Here is a 19,964-nt window from a genome sequence, read left to right on the forward strand (position 1 = left end):
CTAAGTGTTCTTTTCAGACATCAGGCAGATAAAATATAGTGACTTAACCAAACCATTTAGCTAATTACTAATCCATTACTTCAGGTTTCATTTTCTTCCTGTGAGGTTCCCAACATTCAACTCTTCTTAGTTTAACAGATATTTTCATAAGTGCGTAGAAGAAAGCAGTTGATGCTCAAGTAAATACAGGCATCTTAATGAAAGATTATAGGATTATATCACTAATGATGGCACCTGCACCATAATCGTGCTACACTTAGGTTGAAAAACACTGGAAAAAGGAGGTAGAGTGATGTAAAGACTATTTATTATCCTGAGTGATAGCAAGTTATTAATACCTTAATACTGAGGCAGTCCTCAGGAATTAAGAATTAAGCCCGCATGCCCTAAGGCATCCAGTGTATGTGGTGAATTAACTTCTATACATCTAGAATGGTACCTTTCTTTTAAGAATTGAAAAGAACAGTCACCGAAATAATTTTCTACAGTTTATTTTTCTCACAGAATCTGGTTTTTTGAAAGGCTGATCTTGTGAGATATGTGACATTCCACTTTGGTGGGTATAGAAGCATATATGACACAACACTAGGAAGGTTTAGTATTATTTGGCATTATAGAAGGAGAAATATCGTTGCCATTTAGTTAACATTCAGATTGTAATATTATCAAGAAATCCAAACTTAAAGAATCTCAATTATTTTTCTCCACACATATTATATGTGTTTCATTTCCTAAATATTTAAAACACTCACACAAATATATCAGTATTTCATTTGGGTTTATAGCTAAATGATTCTAATGTGTATTAAATGTAGAATCATTTTTTTCTATTACTTCATAGCCATTTGAATGTAATTTGTGATTTAAGATCATAGTTACAAGAAAATGTTCTAAAATCCAGCTTGTTTAGGAAATATAGTGATTCTTAGTCATCCATACTGGCTAATGGAATATAACCATACAGAGATACTAATTTTCTAATGATTGTACCACAATAAAATATATTTATCAGCCAACTTATATACACACAATATAGTGTTTGATGAGTAATAAAGGTATTTTAGGATTTTGTGCTATCTTAGGTTGATTGTTCTTAACTAAGAGTATCATAATACAGATGTATTGATGGGCTAGGCAGTTAAGATTTTAAATTAATGAACTTTAATTCACCAAATACTTAGCTGAGTGCTACTCTTTTCCAGAGACAGTGCTGAATAGATCCGTTTTGGGTGCTGGTTTTTTTTTTTACATCAACCCAACTGATCACATTAACACAAAATATTATAAAGGAAAATTATTTTTTTAATGTACATTGTTTTAGATATTTAGAATAATTTTGTATTTCACTAGAAATCTGTTTTTTTTCCCCCCATCTTAGCTTCTGCTGCTAAACCACCTAATGAGATTTTGAAAGAGGCAGACACGGATGTACAAGTTTGTCCTAACTATTCTATACCTCAGAAAACAGATTCCTATTTTAATCCCAAAATGAAACTAAATCGGTAAGATAAGTTGAAAAAAGGGTTATGAGATGTTTCAAATCATTACAAGTGTACCTTCTCTTAATCTTTATGTTCTAATATATTGAAATTTAAAACTGAGTACAGAATGAAAATCATCTGTTTTAGCATATTCTCAGAATGATTGTTTTCTCTCTTTTTTCTGTCAAATCAGTTTCTTTCTCAGTAAAATATGTCTAACTTTCTATCATTAATAAACAGGCTGGTGCTTTTGTGGGCAAGTTTTATTTATAAAATCATTATTCATAGTGAATACTTGTTAATAGAACTCAATTAGATTCATAGTTTAATTTCACAAATTTTTAGTTCTTATACTATTAAGGAATATGTTATTAGGTCTCTTTTCAAAATAGTTTGTACAGTAAATAGGAACCCCAGTTCTTACTATTCTTAAATAATCTACAATGATGAAGCCATAGTACAGTAAAATTATTTCAGATTATTATACTTTCTTGTAGGCAGCTAATATTCTGCACATTGGCTGCTTTGGCTGAGGAACGAAAACCTTTAGAATGTCTAGATGCCTTTGGAGCCACTGGTAAGTAATGAAGCTTTTTTGGAACCCCACTTTGTCTATCAGCTTTGTACAGCGTCTTTTCTTTTTTTTGTTTGTTTATTTAGCCACTTTGAAAACTGAGGATTGATTTATATGAACCTGAACAGATTCTTTTTTTTTTCCAGTTTTACTGAGAAATAATTGACATACATTGTTGTATACGTTTAAAGTACACAGCATGATGGTTTGAGTTACATATATTGGGAATTGATTACCACAGTAGGTTCAGCTAACACCATCATCTCTTATAGATAGAATAAGAAGAAAAGAAAAAAGAAAAGAAAATTTCTCCTCGTGATGAGAACTCTTAGGATTTACTCTCTTAACAGCTTTCCCATATACCATACAGCAGTGCTAGCTATAGTCATCATGTTGTACATTACATCCCTAGTATGTGTCTTATAACTGAAAGTTTGTCTCTTTTGACCACCTTCTTTGTACAGTATCTTTTCTTAGAAAATTTATATGGATATCTTATCTAATAGAATATTTTGACATAAAAACATTAAAGATCCAAGGTAAATTTTTTATTGTGAAAAAATTTTAAATATATACAGAAGTAGAGAGTATAATAAATGAATCCCTTTGTATCCATCACTAACTTCAAAAATTATCAACTCATTCTCAGTCTTGCATCTATATCCCCATGTACTTTCCCTCATACCCCCATCCTCCATCCCCATTATTTTTAAACAATCATAGATACATCATTTCATCTGTAAATATTTCAGTTGGATCTCTAAAAGATAAGGGCTTTTTAAAAATAAAGCCATGATACTATTATCACACCCAAAAAAATTAAGAATAATTCTTTAATATCATCAAATGTTTAGATATGCCCAATTATCTCAGAATTTTTTTTAAAAATTCAGTTGAGAATCCAGACAAAGACTATATATTTCAATTGTTTGATATGTCTCTCAGGTCTCTCTTTAATCTATATTCCCTTCCCTTCCATCATTTTGTGTGCATGTGATAATTGTTGACATAACAGGTCATTTTCGCTATAGAGTTTTTGCTGATTGTATTGCCATGGTTATAATATGGCAGTATGATTAGTAAGTTCCTCTCTCTCTTGTATTTTTGTATTGGTACTTAGATCTTCAGGATTGATCACATTCAGATAGGATTTTTTTTGTTTTTTTGCAAAAATACTTGTTTCCTGTAATCAGCAAGCACTTCGTGTTTGATTGTCCCTTTTTTTGTGATGCAGTAAACATTGCCTAGCTACTGTGCACTGGGGTAAGATGAAATTTTAAAGATTTAGAACATTTTTCCCAAAAAGGATTTAACAGTAGAGAAGAGATAATGGAACAAGTAGAAAATTTCTAAAAAGCCACTTGTACCTAATCCAAGTTTTTCTTCTTAAAGGTTTTAGGAGTATATTCTTGGGATGTTTGTACCAAAAGGATGAAACATGACTTAGCTCTCCCTCTTAAGTTCCTCTATTCAGGGAAAAGTAGTGATTAAAAGCATGGACTGTGGAGTCAAACTGCCTGCATTCAAATCCCGGCTTCCTCACCTGCTTGCTGTATGGCCCCAGGAAATTGTGCTTCCATTTCCTCATCTATAGAAAGGGGAGAACACTAGTACCCACCTTACAGTAATGTGAAGATTAAGTAAATTAATACATGTAAAGACATTAGAACAGTCCCTAGTATATAACAAATGCTATAAAAGTATTAGGTATCATCATTATTGTATTATTACTACTTCTACTACCATCATCATCATCATTAGTAATGTCTCAGTGTAAATATGATAAAAGTGATGATTCTAAGCTGATCATATCCTCTGAGCCAGTCAGATTTTAAATTTGAATCTTTTTTTTTTTAACTCCTTCACCCTCCACTCCCCACATCCACTCGGCACCTGGTACCTAAACAGAGTCCAGTTGTAACTGAACTCAGTGGGTCCATCTCTTGGTGAGTGCAGAGCCAAAAAGCACAACCAAGGCTGAAGTGGGTGAAGAAAAAGTTTCCTTGCTTGCACAAGCCATGGAGAACACCAGTGGTAGCTCCCAAAGCAGTGCCCACAGGCCACCTCCCACTCCCCACTCTCACCCCGACTTAGTGCTGGTGGAGACTTTATACTCCAGAGTGCAGAGGATATGTTACAGCTGTGTAACAGCTGGGCTTAATCAGGGTGCATGTGCAGGCCATTACATAACGAGTTTGATGCAATATGCCATTACATAACAGGTCCGTGGTAACTTTTGGACGCTTAGAGCTGGAGCAATTTGCAGGGGTCCTGCTGCAACCATGTAAGTTTCACTGTAGGATAGCAACATCTGCAAAAATGAGGACACTAATTCCTGAAAAACAGCATATTTAGTTTTCTCCTTGTCTGGAAAACTTTCGACAGACTATGTTTGGTTATGGATCACATTTTCAGTAACCCTTTCCTTGCCTGGTTTCTGATCACACAGCTGCTCAGAAGGCAATGTAATATCCTCTAGAGTCTGATCCCAACCTACTTTTCCAAATTTATTTCCCAGCATTTTTTCCACTCTTTTTTCTTTTTTTTACATTCAATAATATTAAATGTCTATCCTAGACTAGGTACTGTATATGTTTCTTGATAGCAAAGTCATTTTTTTCTTTTTTCTCCAGTTTTATTGAGATGTAATTGACATGAAACATTTCATAAGTTTTAGATGTACAATATAATGATTTGCTTTATATATTTATCACAAAATAATCACCACAAAAAGTTTAGTTAACATCCATCATCTCACAGTTACAGATTTTTTTCCTTGTGATGAAAACTTTTAAGATCTACTCTCTTAGCCACCTTCAAATAAAGAATATAGTATTGTTAACCATAATAACTATGCTGTCCATCACATCCTCAGAACTTTTTTATCTTATAACTCTAAGTTTGTACCCTCTGACCACCTTCACCCAGTTCTCCTGCCCACTCTACAACCACCCTCCCATCCACCCCCGCTCTGACAGCCACAAATCTGATCTCCATTTCTTTTTTTTTTTTTAAGATTGGCACCTGAGCTAAGAACTGTTGCCAATCTTTTTTTTTTCCTGCTTTTTTTTTTACTCCCAGATCCCCCCAGTATATTTTAGTTGTGAGTCCTTCTAGAGTTGTGGCATATGGGACACCACCTCACCGTGGCCTGTTGAGTGGTGCCATGTCCATGCCCAGGATCCAAACCAGCGAAACCCTGGGCCACCGAAGTGGAGCATGCAAACAACCACTCGGCCATGGGGCCAGCCCCTGATCTCCATTTCTATATTTGGTTTTTTTAGGTTCCACATAGAAGTGAATTAAAACTATTGTCTAAGGAAGATCTTTTCAGCCTTTTCTTTTTAATGTACCTTTTTAATTTTATATCAGGCTCATAGCAGTCATTTGCATGTTTCACCATCTAAAATATGGATATTAGAACTTATTTCACAAGCTTGTTATAACAATATGAAAATATGTGTAAAGACCATGGCACATAGTAGATGTTAATTTTTTACATTTATGAGGCACATATATGGAGAAGATGGTCAATACTTCCTGTGTATAGGGGATTTTCTAATCCATATTGGCTGGGCTTGTGTCACTATCTCCCATTTAGTAATGAATGTTCCTTATGCTTAATCCAGTAGGCATGGAAAGCCTATGAGAAGAGGCTTTCTTGGTCTGATTTCTTCTTGATCATTTGTTTACGTATACAAGGTTGTTCCTTTTAATTCACAATGATGCTGTTGTGCAGTATTTGAAAAGTGTTGATCCAGGAAAGTTGTTTTGAGATTTTGGTACATTGGGATAAAATTCAGCAAGAAGGGTTCCATCTTCCCATCCTCCCTTCAAGCAGAGTAACCCCACTCTTACTCATATTGTATATTGACTTTGTATGTAAGATTTTGTTTGAAAAAGTGTTCCATTGTAACAAAAAAGAAAAAAACCCTTCTATTCTCCAAAATAAAGAACATACGTGGAGATTTTATTTGAACAGAGATCGTAGAAAAGTTTTGTAAGAAATATTTAATGAAAATTTCTTGGACACATTTTTTTGTGGTAATACAAAGGCTTCCGAGGCTTTGTAATGAGAAAGTAGAATACGAATTATTTATGAAATAAATATGAAAATATTAAGATTTTGAAACAGTTTGTTTTTGTTATTCATAAAATTGCATTCTTTATTATCATATTGTTTTTATTCTTTAATTATTACAATTTAAAAACTCATTTTTCTTCCCATTTCTCCTAAGGGATAATGGGATTACAATGGGCAAAACGTCTCGGAAATGCAGTCAAGGTTACAATTAATGACTTGAATGAAAACTCGGTGACATTGATTCAGGAAAACTGCCATTTAAACAAATTGAAAGTGGTGGTGGACAGGAAGGAGAAGGAAGACACTGATGATATTCTTGAAGAAGGAGAGGAGAACCTTGGTAATATTGAGGTGACCAAAATGGATGCCAATGTACTGATGCATTTGAGATCTTTTGATTTCATGTAAGTGAAAAGAATTTGCTGTGTCACTTTCTAAACTGACCTGGATTTGGGGGCCCAGGGTGAGGAGTTAAAAATTAAGATAGTTTGGGGGCCAGCCTGGTAGCGTAGTGGTTAAGTTCACGTGCTCCACTTCAGCAGCCTGGGGTTCACAGGCCCGGATCCCAGGCATGGATCTACACACTGCTCATCAAGACATGCTTTGGGGGTGTCCCACATACAAAATAGAGGAAGACTGGCACAGATGTTAGCTCAGGGCCAACCTTCCTCACTAAAAAAAATAAATAAATATGACAATTTGTTGTTGTTTGTTTAAATTAATACAGTTTTTGGCATTGGCCTAAGAAATGCAATAAGAACATTTTCTAGCATTTGAAATAAAATGCCTCAACATGACAACTTTTCCTCTAAACTTGCTTTTACATTTTTTTTTACATTTTACGTCTCACATATTGTATGATCATTGTATTATTTACTTTAAAAACAGAATTATGTATTTAAAATAGATTTGTAAAGTACTTTTGAATCCATGGGATTTTATCATTAGAAATAATGACAGTGGTATAATTTTGGATACTAGTATGATTTTAAATATGTCTGTATTCTTTTTGATTTTAGACACCTTGACCCTTTTGGAACGTCAGTGAACTATCTGGATTCTGCATTCAGAAACATAAGAAACCTTGGCATAGTGTCAGTGACTTCTACAGATATCAGTTCTTTATATGCCAAGGCACAACATGTTGCCCGGCGTCACTATGGTTGTAACATTGTCCGAACAGAATATTACAAGGAGCTAGCAGCTAGAATTGTTGTAGCTGCAGTGGCAAGGTACCAAGTTGTCAACAGTGTGCATGTGTGTTTGGGTATATGATAAAAAGAGATAATATTACAAGAAGTGCTTATCTCATTTTTCAAAATATGCCCAAAATACAAATTCTGTATTCCACATCTGTAATCTTGATTTGTGTAGTAATCTTATATCTGTTAGAATTTGATAGAAAAGCTTTGCCTAAAATAGTCAGTTTACTCTCCAATTTAAAATGTTATTAAAATAAAATAGGAGGAAAAGATAGAAATGAAAGTTAATTGCAAATCAGTTTATTTCAACAAGGTAGGGTAGCTAGGAGCTAGCGCTATGAAAAGGGAAAGCAAAGATTGCTTTTAGATTTCGAAACAATCATTTTTTTATGTCTATTTCATCTTATCTTCTTTGTTTACATAGTTTGAATAAAATGATGGCTTATAAACTCGATTCAGCAAAATGATCTTACCTACGAAACAAAAATTTCTCTCTCTTTCTTAGCAGGATTTCTAAACAATTTGTTTTGAGCACCCGTTTTATGCAGAATATGCTAGAGAATAATATAAATGGACATTGAGAGTATAGATAATAGATGATCAGCCAGCTCACTCAATAGCCCCAACACTAGTTTCACAGCATTTAGATTGAAATTCCTATCTCAGCATAAATACAGATTATTAGACTTCATAGACCTTTAAGATTATTCCTAATTAACTGAAAACTCTGATGTTCAGTTTGTTCATGCCAAGGACCTACTATACATACTCAAAAATGTTTATAATGTAACGTCAACAAATTCACATACATACATGTGAACTAAGTTTAGTGTATAACTGCAGAGGGGAAACTAAGTACAGAAATAGTGTACCAAGTAGAATTTAACTCAAGTCTGTAAAATTAATAGTGGCGAGGACTTTGCCTATTCATCTTTCACTGAATATTTAGCAGCTAGCACACTATCCTGCATGTAGTTAGTACTCAGTAAACGTACATTGTTTGCAAGAAACTTCTATTAAAAAAATAGATGAAAATGAAGAAAGGTGGTGGTGATGAGAAGAAACAAAGCAACACTGAAAAGCAGCGACTATAGCTCTATTGGGAGGCTCTCGCGAGGGAAAAGTCTAGTTACCAAAGACCCTGCCAAGCAGCGTTGACTTCCTAGGTTTCAATGTGTGTAAAAGCACTGCCACAAAGGATTGAATTCTCCTTATTTTCCCATGACTGACCCACAGTGTACTGTCCAGGTTCGTATTGTCAGTATAATGCCAAACAAAGGAAAAGGATAAGCCCCCAAAGTAACTTTAAAAACTTTTTTCCAGAGCTGCAGCCCGATGTAACAAAGGCATAGAAGTGCTGTTTGCAGTGGCTCTGGAACATTTTGTTTTGGTGGTTGTGAGAGTTTTGAGGGGGCCTACTTCTGCAGATGAAACAGCCAAGAAGATTCAGTACCTGATCCATTGTCAGTGGTGTGAAGAGAGAATTTTTCAGAAGGATGGTAATATGGTAGAAGGTAAATTCAAGTTTCTCTTGGCTGTATATTGTGTTTAATTTATGTATAAGCCTCCAATGAATAAGACTTTTTCACATCCCTAATTATACATATTGTTGTCCTTTGATTTTAAAGATTACAGTGCTAACTTTATTTCCTAAACTGGATTTCCTTTCATCAACAGACAAGACATTCCTGTGAGTTTATTAAAGCTGTTTACTCATGCTATACAATTTGTGCTCTCTAGCCCTGCCTTCTATTAAAATGCCTAGAAATAACTTAGTTTCCACTGTCACTAATTTCAGGAACGTAAGTCAGATTACCTCTTTGTCTAGGCTATTTTAAATCATTAATTTAATTTTATAAAAATAATTTTCATGTTTCTGGGTGAATATAAAAGCCTTCAGTTATAAAATTCATTCAGTAGACATTTATTGAGCCTCTACTATATGCCAGGCTTGGGGAATCCAGGAAAAGGATGTGGTTTATGCCCTCTAAAAGCTGTTTCTCGTTTGTTTTTCTGGGACATAGAAACAGTTACCTCTTATTTTCTGTTGGGTTCTTGGCATTTTTTAATATGGATTTTTAAGAATTCTTTATATGTTAGAGTTTAACCCTTGTGATATGAGTTGCAGATATTTTTTTCTCATTTTTCACTTGTGTTTGCATCTATTTTTTTAAAATCTTTCATGCAGTTCTCATTGTTGCTGTTATTAATCAAACTTTTCTGTATTCTAGATTTTGTTTACAGTTAGAAAGAGCTTTCCTATTCCTAAATTATTCAAGGAACGTTATGTTTTATTGAATAGTCCACTTCTTCTCCACTGATTTGAGAATACCATCTTTATCTTATTCTAAAGTCGCACATACTTGAGTTTGTTTCTGAATTTTCTATTCTGTTCCAGTGGTTGGATGTCTATTCATATACCTCTACTGCACTGTTCGGATTATAGCAGATTTGTAGTGTTGTTTAATGTCTGTTAAGGCAATCCCTCCTCAAAGCTCTATTTTCAGAATGTTTCTGGTATTGGATCCTTTTTTTCTCTTAGTAAAAAAGTAAATAAATAAACTAGTTGGTATTTTATTTTGATCACATCAAATTAAGGAGGATACATATTGTTGTGGTCTTGAAGCTTCCTAAGAACCTGGTATGCTTTTCATTTGTCCAGGTACTTTTGCTATGATGTTAACTGATAGTGGCAATGGAAGGCATCCTCTCATGTTCCTTATTTTAGTTCCTACTGGTACTTTCTGATTCAAGAATGAATCTGAGATATATCTGTCACTTATCATGTTAAGAAAGTATCATTCATTTCCAGTTTTATTGTATTTGGTCAAGATGTTGAATTTTGTCATGCTATCTTAGCATCTGTGGAGATGACTGTATGGTATTTCTCCTTGGATCTATTATTTTGATTAATTTGATTAATTGTAATAAAATTTCCCGATATTAAATCACTCTGGCTTTCTAGAATAAACTACTCTATCAGGAAGTACTTTCTTAATATGGATTCTATTTACTAAATATTTTAAAAGGGTTTTTTTCAATATTTATAACTGAGGTAGTATATAGTTTTTCTTTTTAGTGTAGTTTTGGTTGCGCTTTGGAATCAGTTTAAACTCCTTTCAGAAAGAATTTAGAGTGTCGGCCCCATGGCTAAGTGGTTAAAGTTCTGCATGCTCCACTTTGGCGGCCCATGTTTGTGGGTTTGGATCCCAGGCGTGGACCTACTCCACTCATCAACCATGCTCTGGAGGCTTCTTACATACAAAGTGGAGGAAGATTGGCACAGATGTTAGCTCAGGCTAATCTTCCTCAAGCAACAACAAAAAAAAAAAAAAGAAGAAGAAGAAGATTGGCCATGGATGTTAGGTCAGGGTGAATTTTCCTCACCAAAAAAAAAAATTAAAAAAAAAAAAGAATTTGGAACTTTTCCCTTTTTTCAATGCTTGGGAACAGTTTAACTAGCATCAGAATTATTTGTTTATTAAAGGTTTAGCAGTATTCATCTAGCTTTTCTAATTCATTTACATAGAGTTGAGCCAAGTGGTGTCTAATGATTCTTTTTAATTTCCTTGGTTTCTGTGGTTATATTCTCCTTATTTTTTTATTTTTAATATTTGTTCTTTTTGCCTTTTTTCTTGACTACATTAGATACTGGTTTATCTATTCTGTTGTTGTTTATTGTCTTTTTCTTTTTGGTGAGGAAGATTCACCCTGAGCTAACATTTGTGCCAATCTTCCTGTCTTTTGTGTGTGGGTTACTGCCACAGAATGGCTGCTAACGAGTGGTGTAGGTCTATGCCCAGGAACCAGACCTGGGCCACCAAAGCAGAGCGCACCAAACTTAACCACTAGGTCATGGGGCTGGCCCCTATATATTGTCTTTCTTAATGTTTGCTTTTGTAGTAGTAAATATATACTTCTGTAATATGGATGTGGCTTCTTGGTGTCATAAATGAGGTAATCAGCCTCCCATTTTCCATTTTCCCTTACTAACTTTTGTTCATTATACCATTTGTATGTTACTAGAATATGTAACATTTATATTCTTTTTGCCAATATAATCTACACATTAAATATATTCAGTGCTCATCATCAATCTTCTTGCCATAATTTCTCTAATCATCTTTTAGTTGGCTAAATTTAACTTTCTGCGTTTAGTTAAGAGGGTTCATGGGGAATATACTACTTGATTTCTTACTTGTTTAGAGCTCACTGTTCATAGCTTTATACTTCACTCCCCTGAGACTGTTCTCCCACTCTAGTTTGGGTTGTTTGTTTTCTAAGTCTGCTGAAAGCTGTTGCCCTTGGGCTTCCTTTTAACCATCATCCTGGAAATTTTCTTTGGCTTCTTGTGATGAATCTCCTCTGTCTTGTATCTTTATGTATTTTCCACTTTCCTTGTTTACTTTCTCGTTTTGAATGAATGCTTTTTCCTGTAGCTTCTTGAGAAGGATAGCATGGCCAGGTATAGAAGTCTAGGTTGGAAATTGTTTTTCCTCAGAATGTTTAAGGTATTATTCCATTCCATTCCGTTATTCCACAGTTATTCCACTGTATATTCCAGTGTTTAAGGTATTATTCCATTGTCAATAGACCATGACTTCTGTCTATTCCATATATTGACAAGTCTGCTATTGTTCTTATATCTAGTCCTTTGTGGTTTTTTCCTCTCTTAAAATGCTCTTAAAATATCTTTTCTTTACCCAATATTCTAAAATAATTTTGTGGTATGAATTCCTCTTTTTAAACTCATCATGCTGGACAACATGTGAGCCCTTTTAAGTTGGAAACTTGAGTTCTTCAGTTCTGGGAAATTTTTTTGTATTATTTCTTTGATAATTTTCTTCTCTCAATTTATGTCTGTTTTCTCTTCCAGGAACTCTTTTTCCTTATATGTTGGATCACCTAGATAGATCCTCTAATTTTTTTTTATATCTCTACTATTCATTTCTTTGACATTTAATTCTACTTTCTAGATTTTCTTGATTTTTATTTTCCAACTCTCCTATTTAAATTTCTGTCACCTTTTGTTCATTTCTAAGAGTTATTTCATATTTTCTCATTGTTTCTTTTTTAGTAGTGTCCTATTATTTCAGAGATGCAAAGTCTAATCTTACATTTCTAAGAATATTTGATTATATTTGGGTATATTTTATGTATAGGAGAGGACAGGGTTTTTTCATCTTGTTTATTTTTGTATTGTTGTTGCTGTTATTTTGTTGTTTTAGTCCTTCTGTTTCCTAACTATTTCTCTTTTGTAATTTTGTTCTCTTTTGTGGTAGATCTCAAATGTCTAGTGGCCTCTGGTTGTCCACACTAAAAGCTATTTGGAAGCACTTGGAGTAGGGCTTATAACCTGATGGATTTTACTGTAATGAGAAGGCACCAATCTGCCTTTTCACTAGGAGATCACCCAAACACCAGTAAATGTATGTAGGTCTTTCTCCTGGATTGGTTTTTCTAGAGAGGAATCTTTCAATCTTCTGTCAGCTTTCTAGGAGCCATGTTGGGGAAGAAGACTAGGTCTTACCATTTATGCATACTTTTGCTTAGTCTCTTTCTTTTCATACGCCTCCTCACCCTCAAATATGACAAATGCCCCTGGTCCCAGATCCTTGATGGTTCAGCCTTATCTAAGATTAACTTCATCTTTTGGAATGGGGAAGACTTAGAAGCCAGACTGTAGGTATTAGAGAGGAAGATTAGGAGTCTTAATTCAACCTCTTAAAAAATTTTAACCAGGCCTCTTTTTTGCAGTACCACTCTATACCCATCTTCAGAGACAATCAGTACCATTCATTCTCAGGCTTTTCTGGGGTCCTACAATGCCAGTGCGCTTCCAGCTTTGTTGGTAGCCCATCTACCCATTTCAGGCTTAGGCTTTCTCTGGCCTACTAAATCAGTTATCTCCTTGTGTATCTGATTCCCACTTCTGACATTTTATTGACATCTCTCATCATCTTTTGTTACCTCCTTTCCCATTATCTTTGGGGTTTGAATTTTATTCCTTTGCTCTCATTTTAATAGTGCTTTAAGAGACAGCAGAGATGAAGTATGTGTTCTATCCATTACATTTAAATAGAAGTCTCCCAGTATTTTTTGATTCATCTGGAGTTGCTTTTTTAGCCTATATACAGTGACATGGAAATACTAGTTTTCTTTCTTTCTTCACCCCTTCATTTTTTTTTTGCTGAGTAAGATTTGCCCTGAGCTAATATCTGTTGCTGGTCTTCCTCTATTTTGTATGTGAGCTGCCACCATAGCGTGGCCACTGACAGATGAGAAGTGTAGGTCCATGCCCAGGAACTGAACCCAGGCCGCCAAAGTGGTGTGTGCCAAACTTAAGCACTAGGCTACAGGGGCTGGCCCTACCCCTTCATTTTTTGCTACTGGTAACTTGAAATGATAGCCCTGACCCCTCAGAGAGGGAATTTGCTGATGTTGACACAGCACTGAGAAATCCTAGGCCAGGAGCTTGGGAAGAGACATAAGTTTGTATGATGGGAGCATTTTGCAAAGTGCATCAAGAAACAAACTGACTAATACAAATTCATGTGTGCTGCCTGCCTGTGGTAAGTGGGTATTAATGACAAAACCATAACTGTAAATGGCCCTAATTTGAGTAATACTTCCTATAGTATTTGTAATTTGGTTATTTAATGGTTCCAGGGAAGATTTCTTGAATATATTCATGTAATGTTTGAGGAACATAGTTTTCAGCAAAGCTAATGTCGATAACCACACTTTCCCTTAACACCTAGAGTTAAACAATACTAAAAAGTTGACCCAGGAACAGTGAGGGAAACCTTTAAGTAAATCTGAAATAAGATCTCACAACTGTGTATTTACACTATTTAATTGCATTGAATAACAGAGTGATATTGAATAGCAGGAAGCTGTAGATCTGTGTCTCTGCCACCATAGCCCTGGGTTCTGGGTATATGTAGGACTGACTGATCAAATCAGGCCATTCCAGGACAGTGAATGATCAGCCCAGGAATGGCCCGAGGGAAGGTAGTTGGAGAGAGTCTAATTTAAAATGACTATTCTGGGCCTGAAGTGAACTGAAAAAGTCCATAGTACAATAATTTTGCCCCATTTTGGAAACTAAGAAGAGCACACGTACCTCCCCAGTTTCCTTGTGGTTATATCAGGCCTCTCATTGCTCTTTAAACTGAATTAGTTTCTTCTAGCCTACACTTTGGGAGCTGAATATGAATCAAGCCTAGGAACAGAGTAATTGATACTCTTCCCAATTGCAGAAGAGTTAATTTGTGAGAAATGTCTTTATTTTGGTGAGATGTTGGTTACATGGGTACATATATTTGCGAAATGTATACATTCACATAAAATGTACACATTCTATTACATGTAAATTATACCCCAATCAGTTGATTTTAAAATATGGATATCTTGTGGACTTTATAAGACTTTGTCCTACTTAAATTATTTCATGTAGTATAGTGTCTAAAAGCTAGTAAAAAGTTATATCCCTAATAAGCCATTTAACATGGATTTCTACAACTTCTCTTAAGCTTTAATCCTCTGATCTGTATAATTGAGATTTTAATAGTACCTACTTTACAGCTGTAAGGATTAAATTTTTTTTAAACATATAAAATGCTTAGCACAATACCTGGCACATAGTAGATCCTCAGTATATAGTAGCTTCAAATTATTATTAATATAACAATTACTACAATTTACATTGTCATTTCTCCTTTGATTTCTCTTTTTATTGTCTTCGCAGAAAACCCATATAGACAGCTGCCCTGTAACTGTCATGGAAGCATGCCTGGAAAGACAGCAATAGAACTTGGACCTCTATGGTATGTGATTAAGCATAATAATATATTCAAAATTGATTTATGTATTGATTTGATTGTTGACTTTTGATTATGTGTGGTAAAAGACAAGCAAATTTAGATTCAGGTTTTTTTTAAGTCTAGGCAAATAATTATGACTCTCCACCTGAGGTGTTGTCTGTTTTCAGATTTTTCTATACCATTATTCTCCCAAGTTTGTAGCAGCGCTAAGAGGCAGTAGGATCAAAGAGAAGCCTGGCTGATCTGCAGACTAGATAATTCATTTCTGAATAGTAAGAATGAGGCATTTTTCAGTGATAATTGTAGAACTAGGCTGTGATTGTAAAGTGATCGTGGTTACTTTTTATAGAAGAGTCAACTAATACAAAAGGTCTTTGAGGAATCAGTTTAAAGTGAGAAGGACATGTGAAAGTAAATGTCTGCTTTGTTTTAGGTAAAGCTGTTTAGGTGGGACACAACTGCAAATATTTAATGTATGTCTGCTTTTGCATCATTAGTAACTACTAATTGTGTTTTTAATGCCTTAAAGTTGGATTGTTTTTAATCAGAATCCTTACCTTAAGCTTGTGTGTTACTAGAGATTCTTGTAGAAATTTGAGATTCTTAACAATATTGTGACAAAAATCATTACAAACTTCTACCTCATTACTTTACAAGGTCAAGGTTTAGCCTTCTGCTAAACCTAAAAATTAACCTAAATGGTAAATATGTTTGTGTTGATGCCCATTATTTTATCTTCATCCGATGTAAATACCTTTAGATTAAGAATGACCTAGCCATATGATTTCAGTTATATGTGGAATCTAAAAAAAAAAAAAAAAAATTAACAAACAAAACAGAAACATACTCCAAAATACAGAGAACCTTGGGGCCAGCCCTGTGGCTGAGTGGTTAAGTTTGCGTGCTCTGCTTTGGCAGCCTGGGGTTTCACTGATTCGGATCCTTGGCACAGACCTAGCACCACTCATCAGGCCAGCTGAGGCAGCATCCCACATAGCACAACTAGAAGGACCTGTAACTAGAATATACAACTATGTACTGGGGGGCTTTGGGGAGAAGAAGAAGGGAAAACAAAAGATTGGCAACAGATGTTAGCTCAGGTGCCAATATAAAAAAAAAATACAGAGAGCCAATTGGTGGTGGCCAGAGTGGGCAGGGGGAAAGGGCAAAATAGGTAAAGGGGATTAAGAGGTACAAATTTCCAGTCATAAAATAAGTAAGTCATGGGGATATAATATACAACATAGGGAATATAGTGAACCACATTGTAATTACTTTGTATGATGACAGATGGTTACTAGTCTTATCAGGGTGATCATTTTGTAATGTAAATAAATGTCAAATCACTGTGTTATACACTTGAAACCAATACAATATTGTTTGTCAACTGTACTTCAAAAAAAAAAAAAGAGAGAATGACCCAGCCAGCCTTACTTTCTAGTACTCTCTTACCTATATCATCTGCTACACGTTGATCCTACTCACTGATCTCGAACTGGGGAGATTAAGAATAACAGATTGCTGGATCCAGAAGGAAGATCTTCTAGTCCAACTCCCTCATTTTACAGATGAGAAAATTATGGCACAGTGTTTTTAAGTGCTAGCTAAAACTGACCCCCCAAAATTACTTAGTAGTACAAGCAAGGCCAGAACTTAGGTTTTCTGACTCCCAGGACTGAGTTCTAAACCATGCCTTATGATTTCCTCACGCAAAGCCATTGTTCATGTCTTTACTCTCATCCAGAATCTCTTCCCACTTCCCCACCTCCAATTCAAATTCTACGTCCTCTTTGAAGTCTCTCCTTAGTGCTTCAATCCAAAATAATCTCTAAATTAGCTTTTAGTAAATCTTACAGTGATCACTCATTTAACATTTTAAAATCGTATATCCTTTCTTATATGTTTGCTAACCCTAATAATAATACCCACCATTCATTGAGGACATGCTTTGTACTAGGGGTTGTAGATGAGCAATCTCGTTTAATTCCCATAACAAGCCTGTGAGAGGTTTTCTTTCTCCATTTTATGATGAGGAATGTGAAACTCAAAAGCAGTAATTATTCAAGCTACTTACATAGTTAGTAAGTGGTGGAGCCAGGACAGGAATCCAGGTTTATTTGTCTGGAATTTATTTGTTTGGAATTTCATATTCTGTCCATTAAACCTGTGATTCTGAAATTAAATGAGAAGCATATCAGACTCACCCCGGGCCATTTTTTAACTACATTTCCACCACCACATGTAATTCTCATGTATCTCCCCCTGCCCCACCCCCACCATATACACAGTGGCATTAAGATTTACTGTTACTGACAGGAATATGCATTGTGAAAACCTCTGCATTACACTATGTCCCTATCTAGATCCTGGCTAGATTTATAGGCTTTTATAGGGTAAACATTGTATTCTATACTTTGGTGTATCTTCTACCACTCTATGTACCGCAGGGCTGTACACCTTATGAGGGCTCAGTAAATTCTTTTTGATTTACTGGGAATGAAATTTCCTGACTAATCCCATGATAAAAGGAGTGAGCAAATAGAAAATCAACAATTTTAAACTAAACCATAAATTCTTTTTTAATTTCAGTATTTATCTTGTAATTAATTATATCTCTTAGTTATGGTTAGATTATGGAGACTTATTTTTTTAAAGAAAATAAACATTTCTCAAACCCAGTTTTCTATTTTTTCATTTTTTCAGGTCAAGTTCCCTTTTCAATACTGGATTCCTCAAAAGAATGCTATTTGAGTCTCTTCACCATGGTTTAGATGACATTCAGACCCTAATAAAGACATTAATTTTTGAGTCAGAGTGTACTCCTCAAAGTCAGTTTTCAGTTCATGCACCTTCAAATCTCAACAAGCAAGGTGACTAATTGAACCCTAGCTTACTAGCTGACAAATTGGTTATCAAAAATACTCTATCTTCTTGATCTCTTATTTGGTGTTATAATCAAAAGCAATATAATTATAAGTAGTGTGCTTTAAGTAATCCTCTCTAATGAGTCTAATTATAATCCGTTTGTTAACTTTTTTTTTAATTGCATGGGTTTCTTCAGGTTTATAGTCATGACCCGAAATGAATAATGATTTTATTAAGGTATATATTTTTTTAGTTTTAGTAGATTAAAAGAACTAAAAGTCCATTGTGATTTTATTACCTTATATCTGCAAGAGAAACTTTAGAAATTCTGAGAATATTGTGGCCCAAATTTTGGGTAATATCCATTAAGACATGGAAGCTAGATTTACACATTGCTCAGTAAAGCTAAGTTTTTTCTCTTTTGTTTTCTCTTTAGTATAAATAGGCTTTTGTAGTTTATCTGGCTGTTGATGTAAGAGTGGGCCTATTAGACGTCCTAGCATTTTCATAAGTTATTACAAGAAGCAGATAATATAGAGGTTAAAAAATGTAATTCTTGCAGGCTGTTTTGGCCACAGAATCTCTTATGTATTCATAAAAGCAGTGTAGATAGAATTTAGTAAGCTTTTATTTAAACTTTAAATTGTTGCTTAATGTCATCCTATAAAATAGTTTATTATTCCCATTTGTTTTTATTTTAGAAGAATGTGGTGTATTTATAAAAACTACAGATGATACCACAACAGAAAATTACATTGTACAAGGTATGTATGTAAATATGTGTATATATGTACATATGTATATATCAGTGCAAAAAGGCAGATTGCAGAAGGATGGGAAGAGAAGAGATTGCTTTGGGAGCCTACTTCAAAATGCATTTTCAGCATACTATCCTGACAACGTAATTATAGTAAAACTTGTTTATCTAGCATTTGCACAGTTCAAAATGTCTATTAACATGTACTTTGTCCACATCACTAATATATGGTAATCCCCTTGAAAGAACTATAAGATCTTGAAGAACCATGTGAACCAAAATAATATCAAATTATATTTGATAAAGTTAGAGTTAAGATTAAATTTTATTCTAATTCTTTAAACTTTCTCATCAACAAATGATTTATAGCAATTCCATTGATTAACCGGAAGACGCCATTCTCTAGCTATAAGAATTTATTATATAGCCTTTCTTATAATTTGGGATGTGTGCATACTTGAAAATATAGTTGTATACTTTAAAATGTAAGCATTGCAAATTCATATCAAAAGTGTGTTGAGATTTATAATGTCAGTGCCTTACTGTCCAAGGTTTTGTTTTGCTTTCTAAAAGACAACTTTAGATTCTACATGTGTTTTGAATACAGGTAACAAGAAGAAAATAGTGTTAAGGTTGAAAGAGCAGAGAATTGTAATTACAAGATATAATTTTGTATTAGTTGCTTGGCATTTTAGTGTTGATCTTCAGAGACAAGAACACTTCCATTCCTGTTAATAGCATATGGTTTAATAACTACTGCATGCTATTTCCAACAGTCTTGTTCATTTGGCATCTTCAACTAATTTGCTAACATTCAAATCACTTAAAATGATTTATTCTACTTAATTTCTCTGTCAGAGGGAAGAAGACATTATAGTATATTGTAAAGAGCATTAGATTTAAGAGCCTCATTCTGCTTCTTTGTGTTGTTCTGTAACCTCAGGCAGGTCCCTCATCTTTGGCAGGGTTGTCTTAAAATCCTTTTCAGAATAAAGTAAAACCCAAGTTTTAAAAATATTTAAAATCTCTGAAACTTTGTCATATAAAAATTCAGAGAATTAAACTAATTTCTAAACATATAAAACCTTTGATGATAGAAAATACCATGCCAAAAAAATCCATGTACTGCTGACGATAGTCATTATTAAGGTATTAGATTTTTAGTCTCAGACTTT

General features: G+C 34.3%; 1 protein-coding gene across 3 annotated transcripts in view; it reads left to right on the plus strand.

The window, feature by feature from the left end:
* The window catches only part of TRMT1L (tRNA methyltransferase 1 like), a 37,153-nt gene that overhangs the window by 15,518 nt on the left and 1,671 nt on the right, over window positions 1–19,964 (plus strand). For all 3 annotated transcript variants that reach the window (XM_014850312.3, XM_044757991.2, XM_014850310.3), the window contains 8 exons: window positions 1,379–1,502; window positions 1,979–2,058; window positions 6,294–6,543; window positions 7,159–7,371; window positions 8,665–8,855; window positions 15,092–15,170; window positions 17,871–18,037; window positions 18,734–18,796. In XM_014850312.3, the coding sequence (XP_014705798.1) occupies window positions 1,379–1,502; window positions 1,979–2,058; window positions 6,294–6,543; window positions 7,159–7,371; window positions 8,665–8,855; window positions 15,092–15,170; window positions 17,871–18,037; window positions 18,734–18,796 (1,167 nt within the window). The remainder of the gene's footprint in view (window positions 1–1,378; window positions 1,503–1,978; window positions 2,059–6,293; window positions 6,544–7,158; window positions 7,372–8,664; window positions 8,856–15,091; window positions 15,171–17,870; window positions 18,038–18,733; window positions 18,797–19,964) is intronic.

This window comes from Equus asinus, chromosome 25 (assembly GCF_041296235.1).
Source record: "Equus asinus isolate D_3611 breed Donkey chromosome 25, EquAss-T2T_v2, whole genome shotgun sequence".
NCBI classification, from domain to species: domain Eukaryota; kingdom Metazoa; phylum Chordata; class Mammalia; order Perissodactyla; family Equidae; genus Equus; species Equus asinus.